This window comes from Macrobrachium rosenbergii, chromosome 31 (genome assembly GCF_040412425.1).
Source record: "Macrobrachium rosenbergii isolate ZJJX-2024 chromosome 31, ASM4041242v1, whole genome shotgun sequence".
Taxonomy (NCBI): domain Eukaryota; kingdom Metazoa; phylum Arthropoda; class Malacostraca; order Decapoda; family Palaemonidae; genus Macrobrachium; species Macrobrachium rosenbergii.
Window position 1 is genome coordinate 32,800,477 of NC_089771.1, and position 21,169 is coordinate 32,821,645.

A 21,169-nucleotide genomic window follows, 5' to 3' on the forward strand; every position below is an offset into this window, starting at 1 on the left:
CTGGCCACTTGCTTTTCAGAAGATGTGAGAGCCCCCTACCTGCACACTTGACGTGCCAGTCCTTTTGACCTGCTTAAAAACTTTTTTTTTAGTACCCTTATCCATGCAGTTTATTCATATTACGTGGAAATAAATTTGGAGACTTCATCAAACCCAACAGTGGAACTGAAAAAATATAAAATTTAGGCCAAGCGCTGGTACCCATGAGGTCATTCTGTGATGCAAGGAAAACTGGGGGCAAAGGAGGTTTTAAATGTGTAACAGGGGGAAAATCTCGCAGTTACACTGACACCAATGTTAGGAGAGGGTGGAATGTAAGATGGAAGAAAGAGAACATGAACAGAGGTACAGTAAAATGAATGAAAGAGGTTGCTGGAAGGTGTCGAAGGGCTACTGCAAAGAGCCTCTGGTAATGTCTACAGTGCACCACATAAGGAGCACTGATGGCACTACTCCCGTATGGGGAATATAATGAATTGGTAATTTCTTTTCCCGATATGTATCTATTTTGTGTAAAACAATTTTCTCTGTACTGTTATTGAACCTTACAGTACTTCGACTGAAGGGAGTCGAATTACTTCTATCCTTCAACTGACACTAGCATATTGTTTAATATTATGCATAACATTTTTGGTCTGAAAGAAAATATAAATAAATGTTATTCACAAATAACCTAAGACTGGGATTAAATTACTTCCCTCCAACATTTACAGAAGTGTATTTTCTTTTTCTTTCACAGTTGCTTCAAAATACAAAAGTAATACTGAGTTTTGAGAAAAAAAAAAGTATCAAAATTATCATATTAACTTAAGGGTTAAGATTACCATCTCCTGCTCCAAATTACATCCTGTTATAATAAATGATTCTCTTTTCATAACTTTCAATGATTCATGACTTACCACTCTCGGGTATTTGTAGCCTTAAGTTAATGTAAATCATCCCTAAGCAACAACAGTTTTCAAAACGGATATAAACTCTGGAATAGTAAACTAACTTAAATAGGGCCAAGATTTCTCATAGTTTGGAAAAATATAAAGTATAGGTCTACCGTTCTTAGGGAAGGTTTGTCTTATTAAAAGCATTTAAAAAAAGGAATTAATTTTGTGCTGTTGCTTGCGCAACAAAGGTATTGTAGGCTCACTCCCTCACCATAACAAACAGGTTTCAAACTCTCCCTCAAGACCAGCCATTGGTCTCTCATTTTTATAAACTTATGTATTAACAAAATACTTTGGTAGGGTAAGGTAAACCTATACGTTCGCATGGGGTCTCTAACTTTTAGTTGCAGCATTACTAATGATTTCTTTTAAGTAATGATATAACATTAAAAAAGTCCATTTTCTATTTCTACAAAATTTTAAGCCCTTTACGTCATTCGCATGTCCTATAATAAAATGAAACATGAAATATTTTAAAGCATGATATTATAATAAAAGTAGCATAGGTTCTTCACAGGCCTAAAAATATTAAAATATCTTCATAAATTAGTATAATAGGGCTCTGAGTCATTCACAAGTGATATATCCTAATCAAAGTCGTACAAAAACTAGTGAATACAATTTGTGGAAACTAGGAGAGCCATTTGGCTTACACAAGTCCTTGCTATTCCAACGGCAATTACAGCTGGTTAAAAACTGAAATAGCCTTCTTAAAAAGGACTTTGAATATAATTAATAAATCTCATGTTTTTGGTATACAGTATATGAAACCATGCAACACCATACTTCATCTGTTAGCATACTTCCCTCCCTACCTGGGCTACATAAAATGTCTAACATCCCACTTTCTTGGCTGACTTTCAATTTATCATACTGTTGAGTCTTAAGATATATAGAACTTTATTATAAAATACTAATAATTAATTTTCCAGAGAGATCATTTTGGGCCATGCTTGGTTAAATACTTTACTGTGTTGGAAGCACAGATATTTTATTAACTCTTTACTCTGCGAAGATTAACAACAGAAAAGAACATTTAAACACCTCTATAAAAACTCTAAATAAATAAATACCCTCGACAAAGACCAACTTGAAGCTCATTCCAAGATAAACTCCTAACCTCCGCTAACATTTACAAACATTAACCAATAATCATTCGTTTTGCCTGATGTCCTAAACAGAAAAAATATCACTATTTTATAACTCACAATGGAAAAGTATAAAAATCAGCTTTCTTCTCAATCTGGAAACGTGCATTTCCTGGCCATGTACAAGACATTACAAAATAAATAGTTAAAAAGTAACCTTGACTTTAAAATATATAAAATAGTCAATTTTGATTTGGTCTTCACTCCAGTATTCCTTCTACTATACATAACGACTTCTCTACATATGGCGTTCAAAATAACAGAAAGCTCAAATGCCTGGGCTGAGGCCCTTTAGTTTAGGAAATTAACCATTCTGCACATCTCTGTAATAAAATAAAAATATACGACAATATGCCCCGATAACCTAAATCTAACTTTCTGCTAGTTTCTTTTTAAATGGTGGCTCAGAGTTGGAGTCTTCTGAAATGTTGAACTGACTGCAAGAGAAGTCAGTCGCATCTTGCGAATCACTCATCACTGACATGGCTGAAAATAAAGATGGGTATACGTTGGTTGCTACAATGATAAAATATATGCAAAACACTATAAATTTCACAGCTAATGTCCCATGATTTAGCAAAATAGCCACTTTTAAAAGTGTACTGCATTGCATTTTCCCAAAGGGTTTGTTCTTGATTGTTAGAGTGCATCTTATTCAATATTTTGCAACTCCTGAAAAATTTAATAGAGTACTGTAATTGGGTAAATAAAAAAATACATTAATATTCAGACAAATTTCTTCCAAAGATATCTTTCTGACTCTTTCTGTGTTGTGGGTGAAAATTCGATAACTCCAGAAATGGTTGCTTGTAGGCATTCATCAAATGTGACCAATCGAATGACAGGATAATATTACATCAATGTGGCATGCATTTTTTAATGAAGAACACAGCATTCCAAAAGTTGGTTAAATCTGCTTTAATTTATTACTGTAAGATTCATTATTACACAATGCCTACCATTAACTGAAAGTGATGAGTTTTCGAGACAATGCCAAATTGCTAACAGGAACAAGTATATTTGATTTAGTCAAGTAATTTCAGCTTTCATACCTACATATGCAAGGACCCAACATATTCCAACATTTGTAGTTGAAGTTTTTTTTAACGAGGGACTTACGAATGGAAGCTAGCGAGTGACTGCCATAAACACTTTCTGGAAACTTTCACGAAACAAAAAACGTACCTGTATTAGAATCATCGCCGCCCATCTGAAATGCAGACATGCTGCTATCACGACTAGAAATTCTGTTTTCTTTGTTGGAGCTATTGCCACTCTTCTTCTTGCGTTCCTGAAACATTGCAAAAGTATATTGTGCGTTACGAAAACTAAAATAACCCATACATCAGTCTGAAACTGAAAAGTCATAGTAGTTTGCATAACATAAACCTATGATAATGACACCTGAAATGATTATTTTGATTGTAATGAAATATTCTATCATTTTGATTGTAATGAAATATTCTACAACGAATTCATGAAAACTTAGCTTTGATACTGGTAATGACTTAATATACTTTCCATAAATACTTAAATCCACTGTTTTTTGTTCTAGATGCTGTACAGGTTCCCTCAGGTTTAAGCAAAAATCTGAAGACTGATATTCAATCATTTCAGGGTGGAAAGACCCTGACTCTGTCCTAAAATATTAATTAAAAAATAGTAATAGAGCAGTTTAGGTTGGGAGGGGAGACATCCCTCTCTAAGATTTGCATTCTCACTCTTTCTTAAGGTATCTGATTCGGCTTCAAAATTAAATTACAGTAATTTATAATGCCAATAACATTTCCAAAAGTTTTCCTTGCACCAGGAGGGCCCTAGGAAGTCTTCAAGCACAGATAAAACAATTTTTACTGAAACTGATTTTACCGAAGACAAACAGTTCTTTAGAGAGAGTGCAGTTAACTCTGAAACTTTTCAGCACGTATGAATAAACATCTAACATAGAAATAAATTCACATGTCACACTAAACTAGGCCCAGCCATGACATTATCCTATCTATAAAAGCAGTAACAAGAAGGCTACACAAGAAAGAGAGGAAATATTTTAATACTTACGTCAGCTATTGGTACCCATTTGTAAATCTTCATTGTGGTGTCATGAATTGTAATCCACTTTTTCTCCCTGAAAAAGAAATTAAAATAAAAACAAAATCATATTAATACTACAAGGAGGTACTGTCTATGGCATGCCTTACATGGAACACTGTAAGTGGTATAAAGGTTCTAGGCAACATCCCTTCAGCTCCAGATGTACTATTTTCTACTGTTCCCTCGCTTTCCTTCCCTTTGGTTTCTTTCCACATAACTTTCCCACCACTTTAACCTCGTTTCTTACAATTCTTATTTAAGAACAAACCTTCTATCCAGCCAGCCCTGTGTAAGTCTGGAAATGACAACTTTAGTGACCTGGGTAAAATACTTTAGGGTAAAATTAATATTTTGGCAATAACAACACTACAGGGCAACCACTCCAAACTACCTTCATTAACAAAAAGATGATAATCCCCTTCTGAAATTGAAGTTTCATAATATCAATGTCTACATACAATTTTCTGTATATTCTGCAATCATATATATAAAAAATAGAAATGTTTTCTCGTTTTGTGGTTGTGTTTAATGTAGAAAAGTTAATCTTGCAACAAAAGGGTCTCACAATATTCTTTGTTGTTCCTATTATATTTACTTGTCATTCTACTTCCCTTAGTAACTCACTGTAACTTAACGCAAAAATTTATATACAAAAATTTCTTATACAAATCGATTGATCGACCTAAAGTTCCATTATTTAATATACCTTGTACAGGCGGTCTAGTTTCTGACGGGTCCAGCTTGCGTCGAGAGTTACAACACTTTCCAGATATATTCATCCAGAAATTGCCCCGGTTTACGACACGTTTCTGAGTTCGACGCATCGCACGCCGATCCGTGGAAGAAAGATGGCAAAATGGCAGAATAATGAAAATGTGGAGTTTTTACTGAAAAACTCAATAAAAATGCAGTTACATCATTTTCAATAACCCAGAGCATTAAAAGTAAGGTTTTCTTAGGATTTTTTACATTTTCAACGATTTTTCAGTTTACGGCGATTTTTCGGTTTACGACGATTTTCAGCTTACGACGCTGCGTAAGAACAGAACACCCGTCGTAAACTGGGGACTGCCTATGTATTCTTAATATCAAAGCGATTAAAGCAGTTTAAAAACTGTTAAAACAAACCTAAAAATTTTATTCCTATAAAATAACAAATCCTTTCCAAGAATTTTGGCAAGGATGTACCATCCATCCCCACTTACGAGGTATGATTTCCAAGATCGCAAGACAGGCATTTAACAAGCAAATGTCTCACAATTAAGGAGATCAACCATTAAGCATTTGTGTGTTAGGCGAGTATGTGATAGCCTAATAGAGATAAATCGCTTTTTTGATGGATATACAAATCCTGAAATCTTGTACGAAAACCCTACTTGTAACCAACAATGCATTTATCCCTACTGCTAGTTAAACATTTTGCTGCCAAACTCCAATAACTGTAGCCCCTCATGCCAAAAGTAACAGTGTAAAACATTTCAGATTTGTCTATGTACGGTAGCCTATAAAAAATTCAAACTACCTTGAAAAAACTGCAGTAGCCTATAACACATATTTAGCAAGAAATTAAAGGTATAATATCGCAGTATTACCTTTGTTTCTTTCAAATTTTAGGTTAAGAACCTATATTAGGTTACGGTTGTAATCGACGGTGACCTACCGACAGTTGATCTGGTTATCATACAACAATGTGTTGTAATAATTTCATAACTAACATTCAAAATCCCCAGCTTCCCACTGTATTCCCCATTTTTGTTAAATTTATGTTGGTTGTAATGTTTTAAATGGCATTTTCTAGGAAAATGAATACCAATTCAAAATAAAATACAAATATCAGAATAACTATTTTACAGTTCTGCTCGATTACAGCATAAATATAGGAGTAATTTTCATTAAAAATATATATGGACTACTACCGGATCCAGGAGGGGGGTCACCTGGGCACGTGCCCCCCCCAATGAAAAATGACAAAATAGTAATAATGAGGATTTAGATAACATAAATGGGAAATATAAAAATGGGAAAAAATCTTGGTAGAACTAAGTATAAATCTTTTATAGAAATAATGATACAATTTTGAGAAAAAATAATAAAATCTTAATGACAATATACATTTATATATATATATATATATATATATATATATATATATATATATATATATATATATATATATATATATATATATATATATATATATATATATATATGAATGTATAATATGGAAATTGGTTCCGCCCCCATGAAATTTTTCCGGATCCGCTACTGATACGGAACAAGTTTGGCTTGATCAAATGCTGTCAAAAATGAGCCCATTTCGACGACTCTTTCTGACGTAAGTAAACTCCACTCCACTAAAAGCCCAGCCAGCCAGACTGCCACTCACCAACGTCGGACCTTATCTAAGGATTGCATGGGCCTTTTAGAGTCCTCTTTCCCTCGGGAGCGAGTCTCTGCCCTGAGTGACCTCGACATCATTATCCTGATTCCTTCGGCGAGTCCTCGGAGTCAGACACAGGTGGTAAAACGGCGATATGCGGCGATCTTCCTTCGTTGGTTGTTGTGTTTGTGTCGAGCGTCTGTCTGACGGGAGGAAGACAACGAGGGCGCGTTTGATTGGGAACGGTCGTAAGTCCGCTTCTATTCAGAAAACCTGGTTTTTCTCAGTGTCAAACACTGTTTAACCAAGCCGTGGTTGGTTTCCTTTTCATAATTCATATGTAACAATATATCAATTACACTGAACTGTCAGAAGTGAGGTACCAGGTATATATAAGGTAACTTAATGGTTGTTTTGGGGGGAGGGGGCTTAAACACTTTTTAAACATTGTTTGCGTTGTCGCTTGGAGAGATTCGGTGGAAGATGCAGGCGTAACAGATGTTCTAAATTTGACAAGCAGTAACGAAATGTCAAACTAGAGATTTATATTCACGGAATATTTCCACAACGTAAGAACTGGAGGATAGTCGTCAAAATCTGTATTTGTGGGAAAAAATAAAATGATTTAGCCAGGATGTATGTATGTTATATATATATGACCGTGAAATATTTTCTTTTAAAACAGAATTCCATCAAATATAAGGAACCCATAAAAACAACAAAATGTTGAAAATAAATGTTATATTTCAGAGAACACTGAGGAAATGAAAACAAGCTGTGCCCCCAGAAATTGTTATAGATTCAATGCGTTTTTGTATAATGACGACTGGATTGTGAAATGTACTGCAGAGAAATGTACCGGAGAAAAGTTCAAGCTGTTTGCGGATGACAGGCAAGTTCATTTCCCTGTAAACGACATCAGGAATACAAATGAAAAACTGATAATGTTTAAATGAAAATAAAGCTGAATTGTGACTTAGGTGTGCTGCTGGACTGTAATTAATTGTCTCACAGTACTCAATTCAATTGTGCTGTAAGGGCTATGGTCGTTCATCTTAGAAATATTGCCTTTGTTAAAAAATATCTTGATCAGTATGCTATTGAAAACTTGTGATTAATTGTTTCATTGACAGAGTGGACTATTGAAACTATCTATCACAGTCTACTTAAGATACAACTTAGGATGCTGCGAAATATGGTGAATACAGTGGCAAGATTAATAAAGTGTGTTGCACTTTGGGATAGGATTACCTTTGTATTGTCTTAGGTGCACTGACTGCTTTTCAAAGGCTAAAATAATATTTGAAATATGAGTAATTACTTACAAAGCTACACACACACACACACACACACACACACACACACACACACACATATATATATATATATATATATATATATATATATATATATATATATATATATATATATATATATATTTCCATCTCCCCAGCATCTTCATAGGGTATCCTTATTTGGTCTTAGATACCTTCTTCGTTTTCCTGTCTGACGTTATGAAGTGGTAGAATATCATTTTTTTTTTCAATATTCTGCTTTTTTTTAATAGGCCTTGTACCTCTTTCAGTGAACGCTCCCACCATTGTGTAGTTGTTGATTGTTTCAGTATTTCTTTCCAACTTTTGTATTGTATCCCCTTCAGTTCTTTCATCTCACATTCCTTTATTCTTCCACTGGTTTCTGCATTGGCAAATATAGTAACGAATACCACATTTTCATATATTTTTTTTATTCTTATTCCTAATGTCATATCTCTTACATTTCCACACTTCTTAATCTGATGAGTTGTAAATTCCATTCCACTTCATTTTATATGCTTGGTTTACGGTTAAATTCTTCGGTGTACAATTCGTTTAGGCATTTCCACTCTGTTACTCTCTGTATTACACAATTTCTTACTATGCTAATACACATTATGCTTCTCGCTCTGTCACTTGCGTCATCGCGTTACATTGTGTCATAAATTCTTGAAGAAGAAGAACTGAAGAAGAAGAAGAAGCTCAGGCGCATGTAAACATTCTGATCAACATGGCGTGTTTTGACGAAGACCTTTTCGATTTCGTCGATGAAGATGAAGACGAGCAGGTCGAGAGATTGCCGGAAATCGACGCAGTCGACGAAGATGAAAATGAAGAGTAAGTTTAATGATACCGGGAGAATCTTTCTTCAAAATATTGCCCTTAATTAACCTAGTATGCTTGTGGGTCTTTGACATGGCTTAGGTAAGTTCGGCATTTAGGCATTTCTTGACGAAGTTTAGGGTTGACTGCAGACTTTGGTTTATAAACTATCACAAAAATAGTCGAGAATGTTTAAAATATATATAAAACGGGAGAAGGACCAAGCCCAACGCCGACCAAGTCAGAACACAATGTTCCTGGGTCAGATTAGGTTAAGGGAAGGTCAGGTTGTATTAGGCTATGATTGGCAATTTTTAGCAAACACATTTATAACCCTTCCGGGGTAGTATGCAGAGTAGTAAGACAGGGTTATTTAGTGTTAATTGGGAGGTCCAGTGAGTCTACTGCCCCCAGCCATGTCAGGGCTCTGCACCTTATGTTAGGTTAGAAAGGTAAGGGATGGTTAGGTCAGGAGATGGCATAATAGGAATGGTTAGGATTTCTCTCACCTACCCGTCGGATAGTTTGTCTATCCGAGGGACGCACCTATAGCTCATTAACAATGACGCCAAATGAAATATTCCATAGAATAAAAGTTATTCTTTGTGCTCTAAACCACCCAAAAACCAGCTTACCTGTCAGATTGGTGATTGGCAATTTTTTCTGTGAAAAGTAACTTTTTCTAAGGCCCCAATTGATGTGAACGTGTCACGCAACCTGCCCTCCTGTAGTTCTTAAGATGACCATGGTGTGTCACCCCAGTACCACAAATTCAGGTTGCATTATATTTGATTCGTAAAATAAAGAAGGATCGTAAATGTTGTTTCAAAAATAGGAAAGAATGGGGGGGGGGGATGATGTGTTAAATTAGTATAACCAGCAGGTTACTTTTTCACTTGGAAAAGGCCATTCTAGGAAGCTGATCCCCCAGTCTACAATCTTTCTCCATGGTTAAGAATGTATACCAGGGGGTTGCTTTTTCCCTCATGAAATAAATGTTATGGACATAACGCCCCCATCTGTATTCTTTCTCAGTGATTTTGCTCAGATGTATATGCTGTATTTTGTATTATTTGTAGTTTACATCTAATTAGTTATGTTATCACTTGTATTATAGACTTGCTGAAGGCTATATTGTTATATTTAAACCTGATGTACAGTATTCAGAATAACTTCATGCAAATCTTTACTTGTGCTTTTTTACAAATTTCATCATATGCATCTTGTATTCCATATGAAATTGATATAACGATCATGGTTAAGATTTTGAAAAACCTTTCAGGAGTTGTAATTGGCTATTTTATATTACAGAGCTGCAAAGGAATTGCAAAAACTGCTTGTGAAGAGGGAAGCAGAAGAGGAACCAAATATTAAGGGTTCTTCAAAGAAATTAAAATCTCATGTTGTTCAAGAGACCAAGTCAGAACTTCGGTAAGTGAAATCCGGGTGGTTTTGTTGATGAAATTTCATAATTGATTAAATTGATTACATCCTGCCAGACTTGTTCCACATTTCACATTGGAATGACTAGCAGTTGTTGATGGCACTGGGGTTCCCAGATGTGAGGCTGACAGGTGAGTATCCGTCATCCATCTTAGAGTGCTGCCTGCACAGATAGGCCCATGTAAATTGGTGGGTTGTGTTAAAAAAATAAATTTTGTTGTGATCACAAAAAAAGATTTAATTCTTTTCCTTTTGGATGTAATAAATATTTTGTCTTATTAAACCTGTAGCTGTAATTATTTTTAGCAGTAATATTTTTTTCCTTTTTCCAGGCAAGCAGAAGAAATTCCACGAATAGCAGTTCACAGCATAGAAACATATGAAGCTTGCACACATGAAGTTGCTGTTCCAGTTGGCCAGTCTTACATTCCACTTGAAGCCTCAAAGGAGAAACCAGCAAAGTCCTACCCATTTATGCTAGATCCTTTCCAGAAAGAAGCCATTCTTTGTATAGACAATGAGCAGAGTGTTTTAGTGTCTGCTCACACATCAGCTGGTAAGACAGTGGTTGCAGAATACTCCATAGCAAAGTGCTTGCAGAATAAACAGCGAGTCATTTACACGACGCCCATTAAAGCTTTAAGTAATCAGAAGTATCGTGACTTTAGTGACGAATTTGAAGACGTCGGTTTACTGACTGGTGATGTCACGATCAATCCAAATGCCTCCTGTCTTATTATGACAACTGAAATTCTAAGGAGCATGCTCTACAGAGGCTCTGAAGTCACCAGAGAAGTTGGTTGGGTTGTCTTTGATGAAATTCATTACATGAGAGACAAGGAGCGTGGCTATGTTTGGGAAGAAACCATTATTCTTTTACCAGCAACTGTTCATTTTGTGTTTCTTTCTGCTACTATACCAAATGCCAGCCAGGTAAGTGCAGGATACAATGAATAAGTTGAAGTAGTTCTGAAGTTTAACTTCTTTTCATTTGAAATTTGTTTAATTTATTATAATCCGTATAGTTTGCATATTGTGACAATTTACTTGTTCTCTAGTGCCTGTGCAAGAGATATCCTCTGCTAGTTCCACACTAGCATTATTAGCTGTCACAAGATTTCCTTTAGCAAGACTTGCATTGGCATATTTCAACCTTCTCATACTTCAACTGAATTTATTTACAGTTTGCCCAGTGGATATGTTATCTCCACCACCAACCTTGCCATGTTGTATACACTGACTATCGACCCACACCACTCCAGCATTACATATTTCCTGCTGGTGGTGAAGGTATATACCTAGTTGTAGATGAGCACTCCAAGTTCCGAGAAGACAATTTCAACGCTGCCATGACCATTATTCAAAATGGTCCTGAACAGGTATTGTGGCTTCATTACAAAATATAATGTACATAACAAACAATTAGTATTTAAATGTTGATATTTTGAAGGTAAAAAAAGTACATTTTTAGTTTGAACCATTGCTTAAACAATAATACTGTAAATGGAAAAACATTTATAAGAAATATTATTACTATTATTATTATTATTATTATTATTATTATTATTATTATTATTATTATTATTATTATTATTATTATTCATATGGAATAAGCCCAAGGTGGCCATTGACTTGAAATTCAAGCTTCCAAAGAATATGGTAGATTATTGTTTAGGTATTGTTTGTACAGTACAACCCTATTACAGTAATCTTGTCTCACAACCAACCACATTCTTCTCATGCACTATGTCATGTACTCATGAGGATGAATACTGTGTCGATGACATGACTCATAAGTATGGAATAAATAGTAAATGTTCTTGGAATCAGAGAAAAACGGCTGTTCCAACATTTGCTCAGCTAGATGTACGTACTCATTTCATTATGAATACCAGTGGGCTTATTTGTGAATGTTGTGTGCAGATTGGCTTAATGTCCATGATACTACTGCATCAGTGTTTGTGATGTAAGAAATTTGCTGTCAGTATCCTTAGTGATAAGAGCAATTTGAAAGAATTGCGTTACTATTTTTTTTTTTTATCTGTCTTCTCTTATGCTTAATCAGAGATGTCAAAAATGGATAGATTGTAATTTTTTAGGTCTTACTTAGAAGCAATAGGAAATGGGTAAGACAGAATCATTATGGTACTGCAGAGGATGACTAAAATAAGCCTTGGCATTTTGTAGGAAGCTTAAAACTTAAATATTGGGCTTATAATCCTAAACTAAAATATTTAAGACTTCTAGAGCAGTTAGCAAGCTAAAATATTCAGACTAATCTTTTAGACCAGTTAGCAATTTTGCTTGAAATTAAGTTCTCAGTTGACATATTTGTGAAAATATCCTCATTCTTTATTCTTTGATGTTTCAGGCAGCTCCAAAAGGAAGGAAAGTTGGAGCGCAGCAAGCTGGTGACTGTTTTAAAATAGTGAAAATGATTATGGAGAGAAATTTTGCACCTGTCATCATCTTCAGTTTTTCCAAAAAGGAATGTGAGGCATACGCCCTACAGATGTCCAAATTAGACTTTAATCAGCCGGAAGAAAAGACGCTTGTTGACGAAGTTTTTGAAAATGCCATTTCCATCCTATCAGATGAGGACAGGCAGCTGCCACAAGTTATTTCTGTGTTACCATTACTAAGAAGAGGAATTGGTATCCATCATGGAGGTATAGTATTTCTAAATGATTTGTCTCTATTAATAAAACTCTATTAGTAGAACTTTTGGAAGTAATGTTTATTAGACTCTGGCTTCAGTAAAGTTAACCGTGTTTTTACGTAAGAAATGATTCTTGGGATCCTGAATGAAAAGCATACAATCTATTTGGGGATTTTGCTACTTATCAGGAGGACAGACTCCTCCAACTCTCTGTGAAGTTTGGGTGCAACTTAATGAAAATGATGATTAAGAAGTTGTTGTATAGTAAATAAAGTTACACATAGTTAAAGGAACTGATACACAGTGCATCTTTAGGATTGCAGTGCTTTTTTTTTTGCATTTGTATTTGCTTTCAAGATACATCCAAGTATGTATGTATTATTTCTTTGAGAATATTTTTAAAAGTTCCCTTATGAAATACTTTCCTTCATCAAAGGTTTTCACCTAACTTTCTTTCTTTGTTCACCAGGACTTTTACCCATCATAAAAGAAGCCATTGAGATTCTGTTTGGTGAAGGCTTGATTAAAGCCCTGTTTGCAACCGAGACCTTTGCCATGGGTTTGAACATGCCTGCTAGAACTGTGCTCTTCACATCTGTACAGAAGTTTGATGGCACAGATTTCAGATGGGTGAGATTATTACTTTATTTGAGTAAGGGCTTGGGTATTAGTTTCTGCTCTTGATGAAGATGGAGCATATTTTATTTGAAGTGATATGGTGCTAGATAATGCTTTACATACTGTCCTTAAGTTGTTTTAAATCATATCCGAATACCTCACCACAAGTTGGATGATGTGAACCCCTACTGATAACTGCAAGGTGCAATAGAAGTACAATACATTCTCCCACTAAAAAGTTGTTTGAACAAAGAGACATGTTCATGAATAATTCTCCCTTACCTTCCCAATTAAACTTAACTGTCTCATGAATCAATAAATCTGAGGGTCAGGTTTCCTCCCAAATTATGTTCTACTAAGTGTTGTCTATTGTGTCGTAAGTACAGGGTAGACAACACTCAGTAGAGCATATAAGATACAAAGGTTTAAAATATTCTCTTTATACAGAGGGTTCTAAATATTTATCAGGCATAAGATTTGCTGCCTTATCAACGAGAGCACATAACAGCACAGCTTCCCATCAGATTGATGATTTGGGCTATTTTATATTTTTGTGGTGAAACAAACTTCATTTTTGTTAACTAGTTTTTTCATGCAAACTTGTCAATCATAAACTGAATTCCTACAGTCATGCCCCCTGGATCTTGCATTTTCACATCCATATTATGTGAATAGTGAAGGTGGTAGTATGTTTTTACCTATGGATCCACGTTGTGCATTAATGGACTGTCAGATGTTTACAAAAGACTGTCGAGTCTTGAGAAACTTGAGATTGTGACTGTGATCTTTTTTCAGGTTGATAGGTGTGTGTGAATACATCGGTTCTTATAAAAATTCATTGTTATAAAATATATAGATTTTTGTATTCTGCAGGTCACCTCTGGAGAATATATTCAGATGTCTGGTCGAGCTGGCCGACGAGGAAAGGATGACAAGGGTATTGTAATCATGATGGTGGATGAAAAGCTGAACACTTCAGTGGTGAAAAACCTTGTTCATGTAAGTGTGAATTTTGTTGACTTAATCATTACGAAATTTTTATACTAGTTATTGTAAGCGTTGCTTGTGATCGTATGTTTATATAAATGTCCTTATCTTTATTCTAGGGAAAAGCGGATCCCATTGATTCAGCCTTTCATCTTACATACAACATGGTTCTTAACCTGCTTCGAGTTGAACAGATTAACCCAGAATACATCTTGGAAAGGTCCTTCTACCAGTTTCAGAATTTCTCAGCTATTCCGGACCTTTGTGATCGTAAGTGTAAAGATGAAACATATTTATTTAGAAATTGATGGTATTTAATCTTTTAAGTTACTAAGCAAAGTTGAAAAAATTGACCTTTCCATAAACACTGTTTTAAGTTGTAGGTTTTGTATTCTTTTCTTTATGCATTGAGTCACTATTATCTTGTCCCATCTTGGTAACCAATCTTGTAGGCTTTTGTATGTTTGAAGTTTGACTTCATTTTTTAAGAATAAACCCATGGGCTAGTGTTGTGAAAGTTCAGAAACTGGACTTAGTGGTCTGTTAAACAGTTAAGTATATACTTACTACAAGGTTGGATTTTCATTTTCTTACTAGCTATTATACCAATCTTTGACTTGAATTTCATATCTAATGGATCTTTTCTGTACATTATTTCTTTCTTAATGTTTCAGAAAACTAAAATAATTTAATTTCTCTCTTTCCTGAATTTTAGGTGTAGCAAAATCAGAGAAAGACTTGGAGAGAATGCATATACCGAGAGAATCAGAGGTGGAGAGCTATTACAAGATTAAGCAGACCATCCACAATCTGAAGATGGAGCGACATTCTTTCATGACAAGGCCAATATACATTATGCCTTTCCTGCAGCCGGGGAGACTTGTGTATGTAAGTGCACATGTGGTTTTTTATTTCATGTTGTAGTAGGGGATGCCACTTGCATTCTGCTAGCATGCCACACCACAGATGCCACCTGCCTTTTCTTTTTTGTTTCTTCATACGTAGCTGTCCAACTGATTTAACGATGTTTCGTGCTGATTTTCATGAATCAGTGATTCAACAGATCCTTTAAGCCGGTGTTTTGATAGTTTAGAATTTTAATGTAGTTATAGTACTTGATATTTATACTTTTGTTAGTCTAAACTTGAGATGCATTGATATAGTTGAAATAATTAAGTTTTTTGCATATTTGTGCTGAGGGATGGGCTCATTTTTTATTTCTTTTTTATTCAGGACTCTAAAGAGCTTTATAAAAAAATTCTTACTTGTTCAAATTAAAATTTTAGAAATAATTACATTGTGAAAGAAATTGCTATGCTGTTGTTGAAAGGAAATATTTTGCTGTAACTATAATGATAAGATGTATAGCATTCCAAAGTTTTAAAATCTTATTGGCTCCTCGTCTCCTTATTATATAATACAAGAATGTTGAAATTAAAGTGTTTGATTTGGTACTGTAATCTCACAGGGTAGATTGGAATTTTATGAGTAAAATCTAATGTTACAGCCATATAATTTTGCTGAGAATGATATACTATTTCCTATTATTAAATTACAACTTGTCTCTTTAGATAAAAAATAATGAAGACGATTTTGGCTGGGGAGTGGTGCTAACATACAAGAAGAAGGAGGATAAGAAGAATCCACTGGAAGCTCCTGTTGTAACTATAGATGCCATTCTTCGAGTTTCCGAGGCATCAGCAGCCAAGAAGGTAAGAGGAATACTGTGGGGTTCAGGAATGGTTAATGATTGAGGTTGCTAATTAAATAATGCAGACTTTTTAATTTATATTCTTTGGTTTAGCCAAACTGTTGAATATGATATACTGTAGATACCAGTTATATTTCTTGGAAAATGTTGAATAAGTACCTGCTAATGCAGAACAGATATGTTTGACAAGTACATGTACAGTGATGATGACTTGAAGCTATGTCATTAAAGTTTATGGTACATGGAACTGTTACCCATTTGGGGGCTGCAATTCCTTTTACAAGAACAAAAAGTCATTAATGAGCAATCAAGGAGTTTAAATACTTAGGTACTGGTACTATTTGAGAATTCAAGGGTTACAGGTATTCAGTTGGGGAGTAGGTTAGGTGACTGCAAGTTCTAGCAGCTCTCTTGGAAGAGAAGGCTGTGTAGACAGTTGCATATTGCAGGGTTGTTTCTAATCAAAGGAGGGAGCTTTGAGTTACTCTATCCTTTTTCCTGTAGAGAGGAAATGTCTTACATTGTGCCATAGTGGCACACTGTAGAAAGTACAAAATTTTGTAACTGCTTCCCTTCACCAGACTATACAACTTTCTGTTTGCTGTTATGAGAATTGATAACTTGATGTCAAACTGTTGTGATTGTAAATATTATTTACAGTGGTTCCCCTCACCTGTAGAAAAATTAACATAGATTGTGTACATTGTGTGGAAATTTATATTGTACATAATTATTCTTTCAATCATTATTTCAGGTCACATCAGAACTGAAGCCTCCAAAGCCCGGTGAAAAGAGTGAGCCAGTGGTGATGTCCGTTCTACTAAAACTAGTCCACGATATTTCTGCAGTAAGACTAAAGTTACCCGAGGACCTGAAATCACTTGACCAAAGAGTGATGGTTATGAAAATGGTTCAGGTAACGTTCAAGTTTGATCAAAGCCTGCATTCTTATTCAGAATCTCTGTCTGGTGTAAATATGTTAATAATGCCATTACGAAATTTCATCAAAATGTAATGAATAGTTCTGTTTATAACAGTAAGGTGTAAATGTAAAAATACTAAGTAATGTCAATTCATCTGTTCACAGGAGGCTCTAAGGCGTGTCCCTGAAGACCAGTTCCTGTTGGACCCAATCAGGAATATGAAAATTAAGGATGAAGTGTTTGTTGATATTTGTGGCAAACTAGAAAAGTTCAGTGCTCGCTTAGAATCTCACAAACTGCACAATGATCCACAATGTGATGAGCTGTACGCTGTATATGAGAAAAAGATGGAGGTATAAGGCTTGTTCCTTTTTTGAATTACCTGTACTTGTTTATAACTGTGCTAGCATTTGTATTTTCCACTAAAAGTAACTTGTTGATAATCTGAAAGTGACACAGTCTAAGTTATGGAGTGATGCTGAAAGACTTAACTTGTTGGCCACAGACTTTGTGAATGGATGCCGGGTGGTGCATAGATCTACAGTATTAACTTCCATATGGACAAACTTTAATACATCTGTAATTTGGCTGATCTTAACATGACCTGTAATCATAAGTCCCTTTATATATTTACTTTCTGCCATTTTTAGTCTTAATCATTAATGGACTATTTTAATCCTAGCATTTTAAACTGGATTACATTTGCAAATGCTATATTTCCAGATGATGAAAGAGTACCAGAATGCTGAGTATGACCTAAAGAAAGCCAAAAGTGTTTTGAAAATGGACGAATTAAAATGCCGAAAGAGAGTTCTGCGTCGTCTAGGATATGCCACGGCTCAGGATGTCATCGAACGCAAAGGACGCGTTGCATGCGAATTGTCAGCCGCAGATGAACTCCTCATTACTGAAATGCTATTTAATGGTCTCTTTAATGAGTTATCACGTAGGTTTTGTATACTTTTATTAAAGCTTTCCTTGTACATATACTGTATAAAGATTGCTGTTTAAAAAAATACCAAGTTTTAATCATGGAAAAACATCAGGTTACCATATGAGATTTAGACATTTATGTATAATAATATTTGGAATATATTAAAAGCATAACATTTTACTTAACATGACAACATTATGTTTTCAGCTGCTCAGACTTGTGCTCTGTTAAGCACGTTTGTGTGTGATGAGAAGGGCACAGAAATGCCCCGGCTGGGTGAGGAATTATCAGGTCCACTTAGACAAATGCAAGACATGGCGCGACGCATTGCTCGTGTTAGTCACGAGTGTAAGTTAGAGGTATGTTTCCCCAAGTCCTTTTTTTCAGTTTTTGTGGTTAGACAATCAAAGCTGAAATTCGTTATCATGAATTATTGGTGAAACAGAAATTTATTGATACTACAGTACATCCAGAGTAATGAAACATATTTTTGTAAGTTGTATACTATTGACTTTCTCGATGAAAGAGCAATTTTGACAAACCTATCTATTTCCAGATCAATGAAGACTCTTACGTAGAACAGTTCAGACCTTTCCTTATGGATGTTGTTTATGAGTGGTGTAATGGAGCATCATTTCTGGAACTTTGCAAAAAGACAGATATTTTTGAAGGTGAGTACAGTATTCATTAGTTTTAGTTCATGTGTTTTTTCCAATAAATTCTTTGTTTGGTATCTGTGCATATGTATGTCTGACACAAGCTTCCACTTATTTTACTTAAACAGAATCATGTACTTATCAATTTTAACCAATCTTGCTACCAGCATCTTTGGGTAATGGGAGTTACCCAGAGTAGGGCACATCCCTTTGTAAGGGGAGATATAAGCGGTGAAAACGGTTTAAACTATTTTGCTCCAGAACTAGAGATGTGGCTGTTGTAGGTTGTCAGTTTTACTTATGTGTAGGAAAACTTTAAATTTCCTTCTCAAGAACGTGTAGGAAAACTTTAAAATTCCTTCTCAAGAACAACAGAGCTGCAGTATGTCAAATTATTGCAGTCATTCTCATGTAGTATAGATTAAAGTTTATTCAAATCTTTGTCACAGGGGCTGAGGTAGGGACACAAAGGGGTTCAAAACTTTACCACCAAGGAATATATATACATATGGAAAATCTGTGTGTCCCCAATTTAGCCCCTGTGACTGAAGAAGTTACTATAAGTGAAGTGAAATGTTTATTGTGGCGGCCACTGTAACGATTAGAACCAAATTCAGGAAGAAGAATTTGTGTGGATATTGACTGGCATGTGGTCTAATGATATAGCTGCTTTAAATAAACCATCATGAGATTGTATTAGGTAGAGAACTTAATGGTTTCCTCACTTCAGTGATGTTGATTGTTCCAGAGGAATTTGTACAACTGTTACACTATCTAATGTAACTGAATGTAAGTGACAGGAGAATACCCTGGGAATAGTGAATACAGTTGTTTGCGAGGTATAAAGTTTAATAATTGTCATAAATAGGTTTTGAATCCTTATAATCACTGATGTAATAACGTTCCCGTACTCATAAACTGGTAACATTCCTAATGGCTAGGCAAAAGTTGAAGAGAACATTAGGCATGGAACTGCACATAAACTATATTAAGTTTGACATGTAACTCATTTTAACCTGTATTTCATCACCAGTTTTTGTTGTAATTAGAGGGACATATTTCAGGATGGTCTACATGTTATTTCAGCTGCCCAGAGCTAGTGTTCTATCGTTTCATTCATTATGCCAAATTTAAAACTATTTTTCTTTTAAACTTTTCATTTTGTCAAATCAGCATACATTCCACACATTTCAAAATTAATTTTTTGAAATGCTGATTAAAAATAGGGTTGGAATGATGGTTAATATTTTTTTTTACGTAATTTCAGGTTCGATTATCCGAGAATGATGGTTTATAATTTTTTTTTTTTACGTAATTTCAGGTTCGATTATCCGAGCAATGAGACGACTGGAGGAACTACTAAGGCAAATGGTGCAAGCGTCAAAGGCAATTGGAATCGATCTTGAAAATAAGTTTTCTGAAGGCATCAAGTTATTGAAACGTGACATTGTTTTTGCTGCCAGTTTATACTTATAATTTTTGCTCTTTACACAAATAGGATTAGAATATACAAATAGGATTAACATAAGTCTCTGTGATGTAAAATAATAGTTTGCGTATTTGTATAATATCATGACTTTTTTACAGAGAATATTCATGTATTTTTGGTATGATTTTCATTGTTTTTTTATAGACCCAGTGGAAGTTAGTTTTGTCAAGAAAATTAACTACTTGGGTCTAGAGATAGAAGTAAAGGCTGTCACTGTTAGAAATGCAAAATGCATTATATTAGTAAATAAAATGCTGAAGTTAACATCGGCTGTACAACCAGACTTAGTTGCATGTACGTACATATAGAATTTGAACATTATTCTAGTGAAGGAGCTAAATTTAATCTGTGAAAGCCACTTACTACCTTATGTCATTATTGCCTTTTTCTTTCCCATGGTATATGATTGCATAACAGCAATGGAAACTTTATTTTGAAATGCTTCCTGTCACCTGTGTACAAACAAGAAATTGACAGTATTGAAAACCATGGATAACTTTGTTGTAAATCTTGGAGAAAATCTATATTACTTTTGTTAGAGCCATAAAGTTGATGCCAGTAAGTACTGTTGAACAGTAACCACATTCAAACAAGGATCCATGTTAAATATAAACTGTTGTAAATACATTTTAAGATTTCAGATATTGTACATTTAGGACAAAACTTTTGAGTGAGCTTCTTTGGTAAAAATATATTTACTACAAGTATAAGTCGTTTCAATTGTATGTGTTAAATCACTTGCTGAAACGTTCATGAACTGTCAAGAGTTACAGCCTAACTTGGAAGTTTTCACGACTAGGTAAGAGGTTGTGTGTGCGACACAGTTTGTTTTCTAATTCAGGAAAAGGATAGAAGGAATAGCCCTGAAGAGATGCATAAATTGATGCTTAAATTTGTGAAGGCTAAAATGCACTTTATACCCAACCAATAATTGATGTTTGAGATGAGTTATAACGATCAAGAAATAACCCCTCTAAGATTTTTAAATGTAAATAAGAGATTCACACAGCTTTCAGTGTATCATCAACAATTTCGTCTAAACAAGGGTGAAGCA

The 21,169-nt window shown here is 34.8% G+C and overlaps 2 protein-coding genes across 2 annotated transcripts; one reads left to right on the forward strand and one right to left on the reverse strand.

Annotated features, from left to right (window-relative positions):
• Window positions 1–702: 702 nt before the first annotated feature.
• On the reverse strand, window positions 703–6,818 carry BCL7-like (chromatin remodeling complex subunit BCL7B-like protein). Its single transcript, XM_067132618.1, has 4 exons — window positions 6,564–6,818; window positions 4,145–4,211; window positions 3,272–3,377; window positions 703–2,572 (listed from the first exon to the last, which is right to left on the reverse strand). Exons 1-4 carry the CDS (start codon window positions 6,653–6,655, stop codon window positions 2,457–2,459), a joined length of 381 nt encoding a protein of 126 aa, XP_066988719.1. The 5' UTR covers window positions 6,656–6,818; the 3' UTR covers window positions 703–2,456.
• Window positions 6,819–8,546: 1,728 nt separating this feature from the next.
• Mtr4 (exosome RNA helicase Mtr4) lies at window positions 8,547–20,822 on the forward strand. The gene is made up of 16 exons (XM_067132630.1): window positions 8,547–8,710; window positions 10,007–10,126; window positions 10,471–11,071; window positions 11,323–11,517; window positions 12,510–12,807; window positions 13,267–13,427; window positions 14,289–14,414; window positions 14,522–14,672; window positions 15,118–15,290; window positions 15,974–16,114; window positions 16,868–17,029; window positions 17,201–17,389; window positions 17,760–17,982; window positions 18,178–18,329; window positions 18,527–18,641; window positions 19,948–20,822. Exons 1-16 carry the CDS (start codon window positions 8,604–8,606, stop codon window positions 20,100–20,102), a joined length of 3,069 nt encoding a protein of 1,022 aa, XP_066988731.1. The 5' UTR covers window positions 8,547–8,603; the 3' UTR covers window positions 20,103–20,822.
• The last annotated feature ends 347 nt before the right edge of the window (window positions 20,823–21,169 follow it).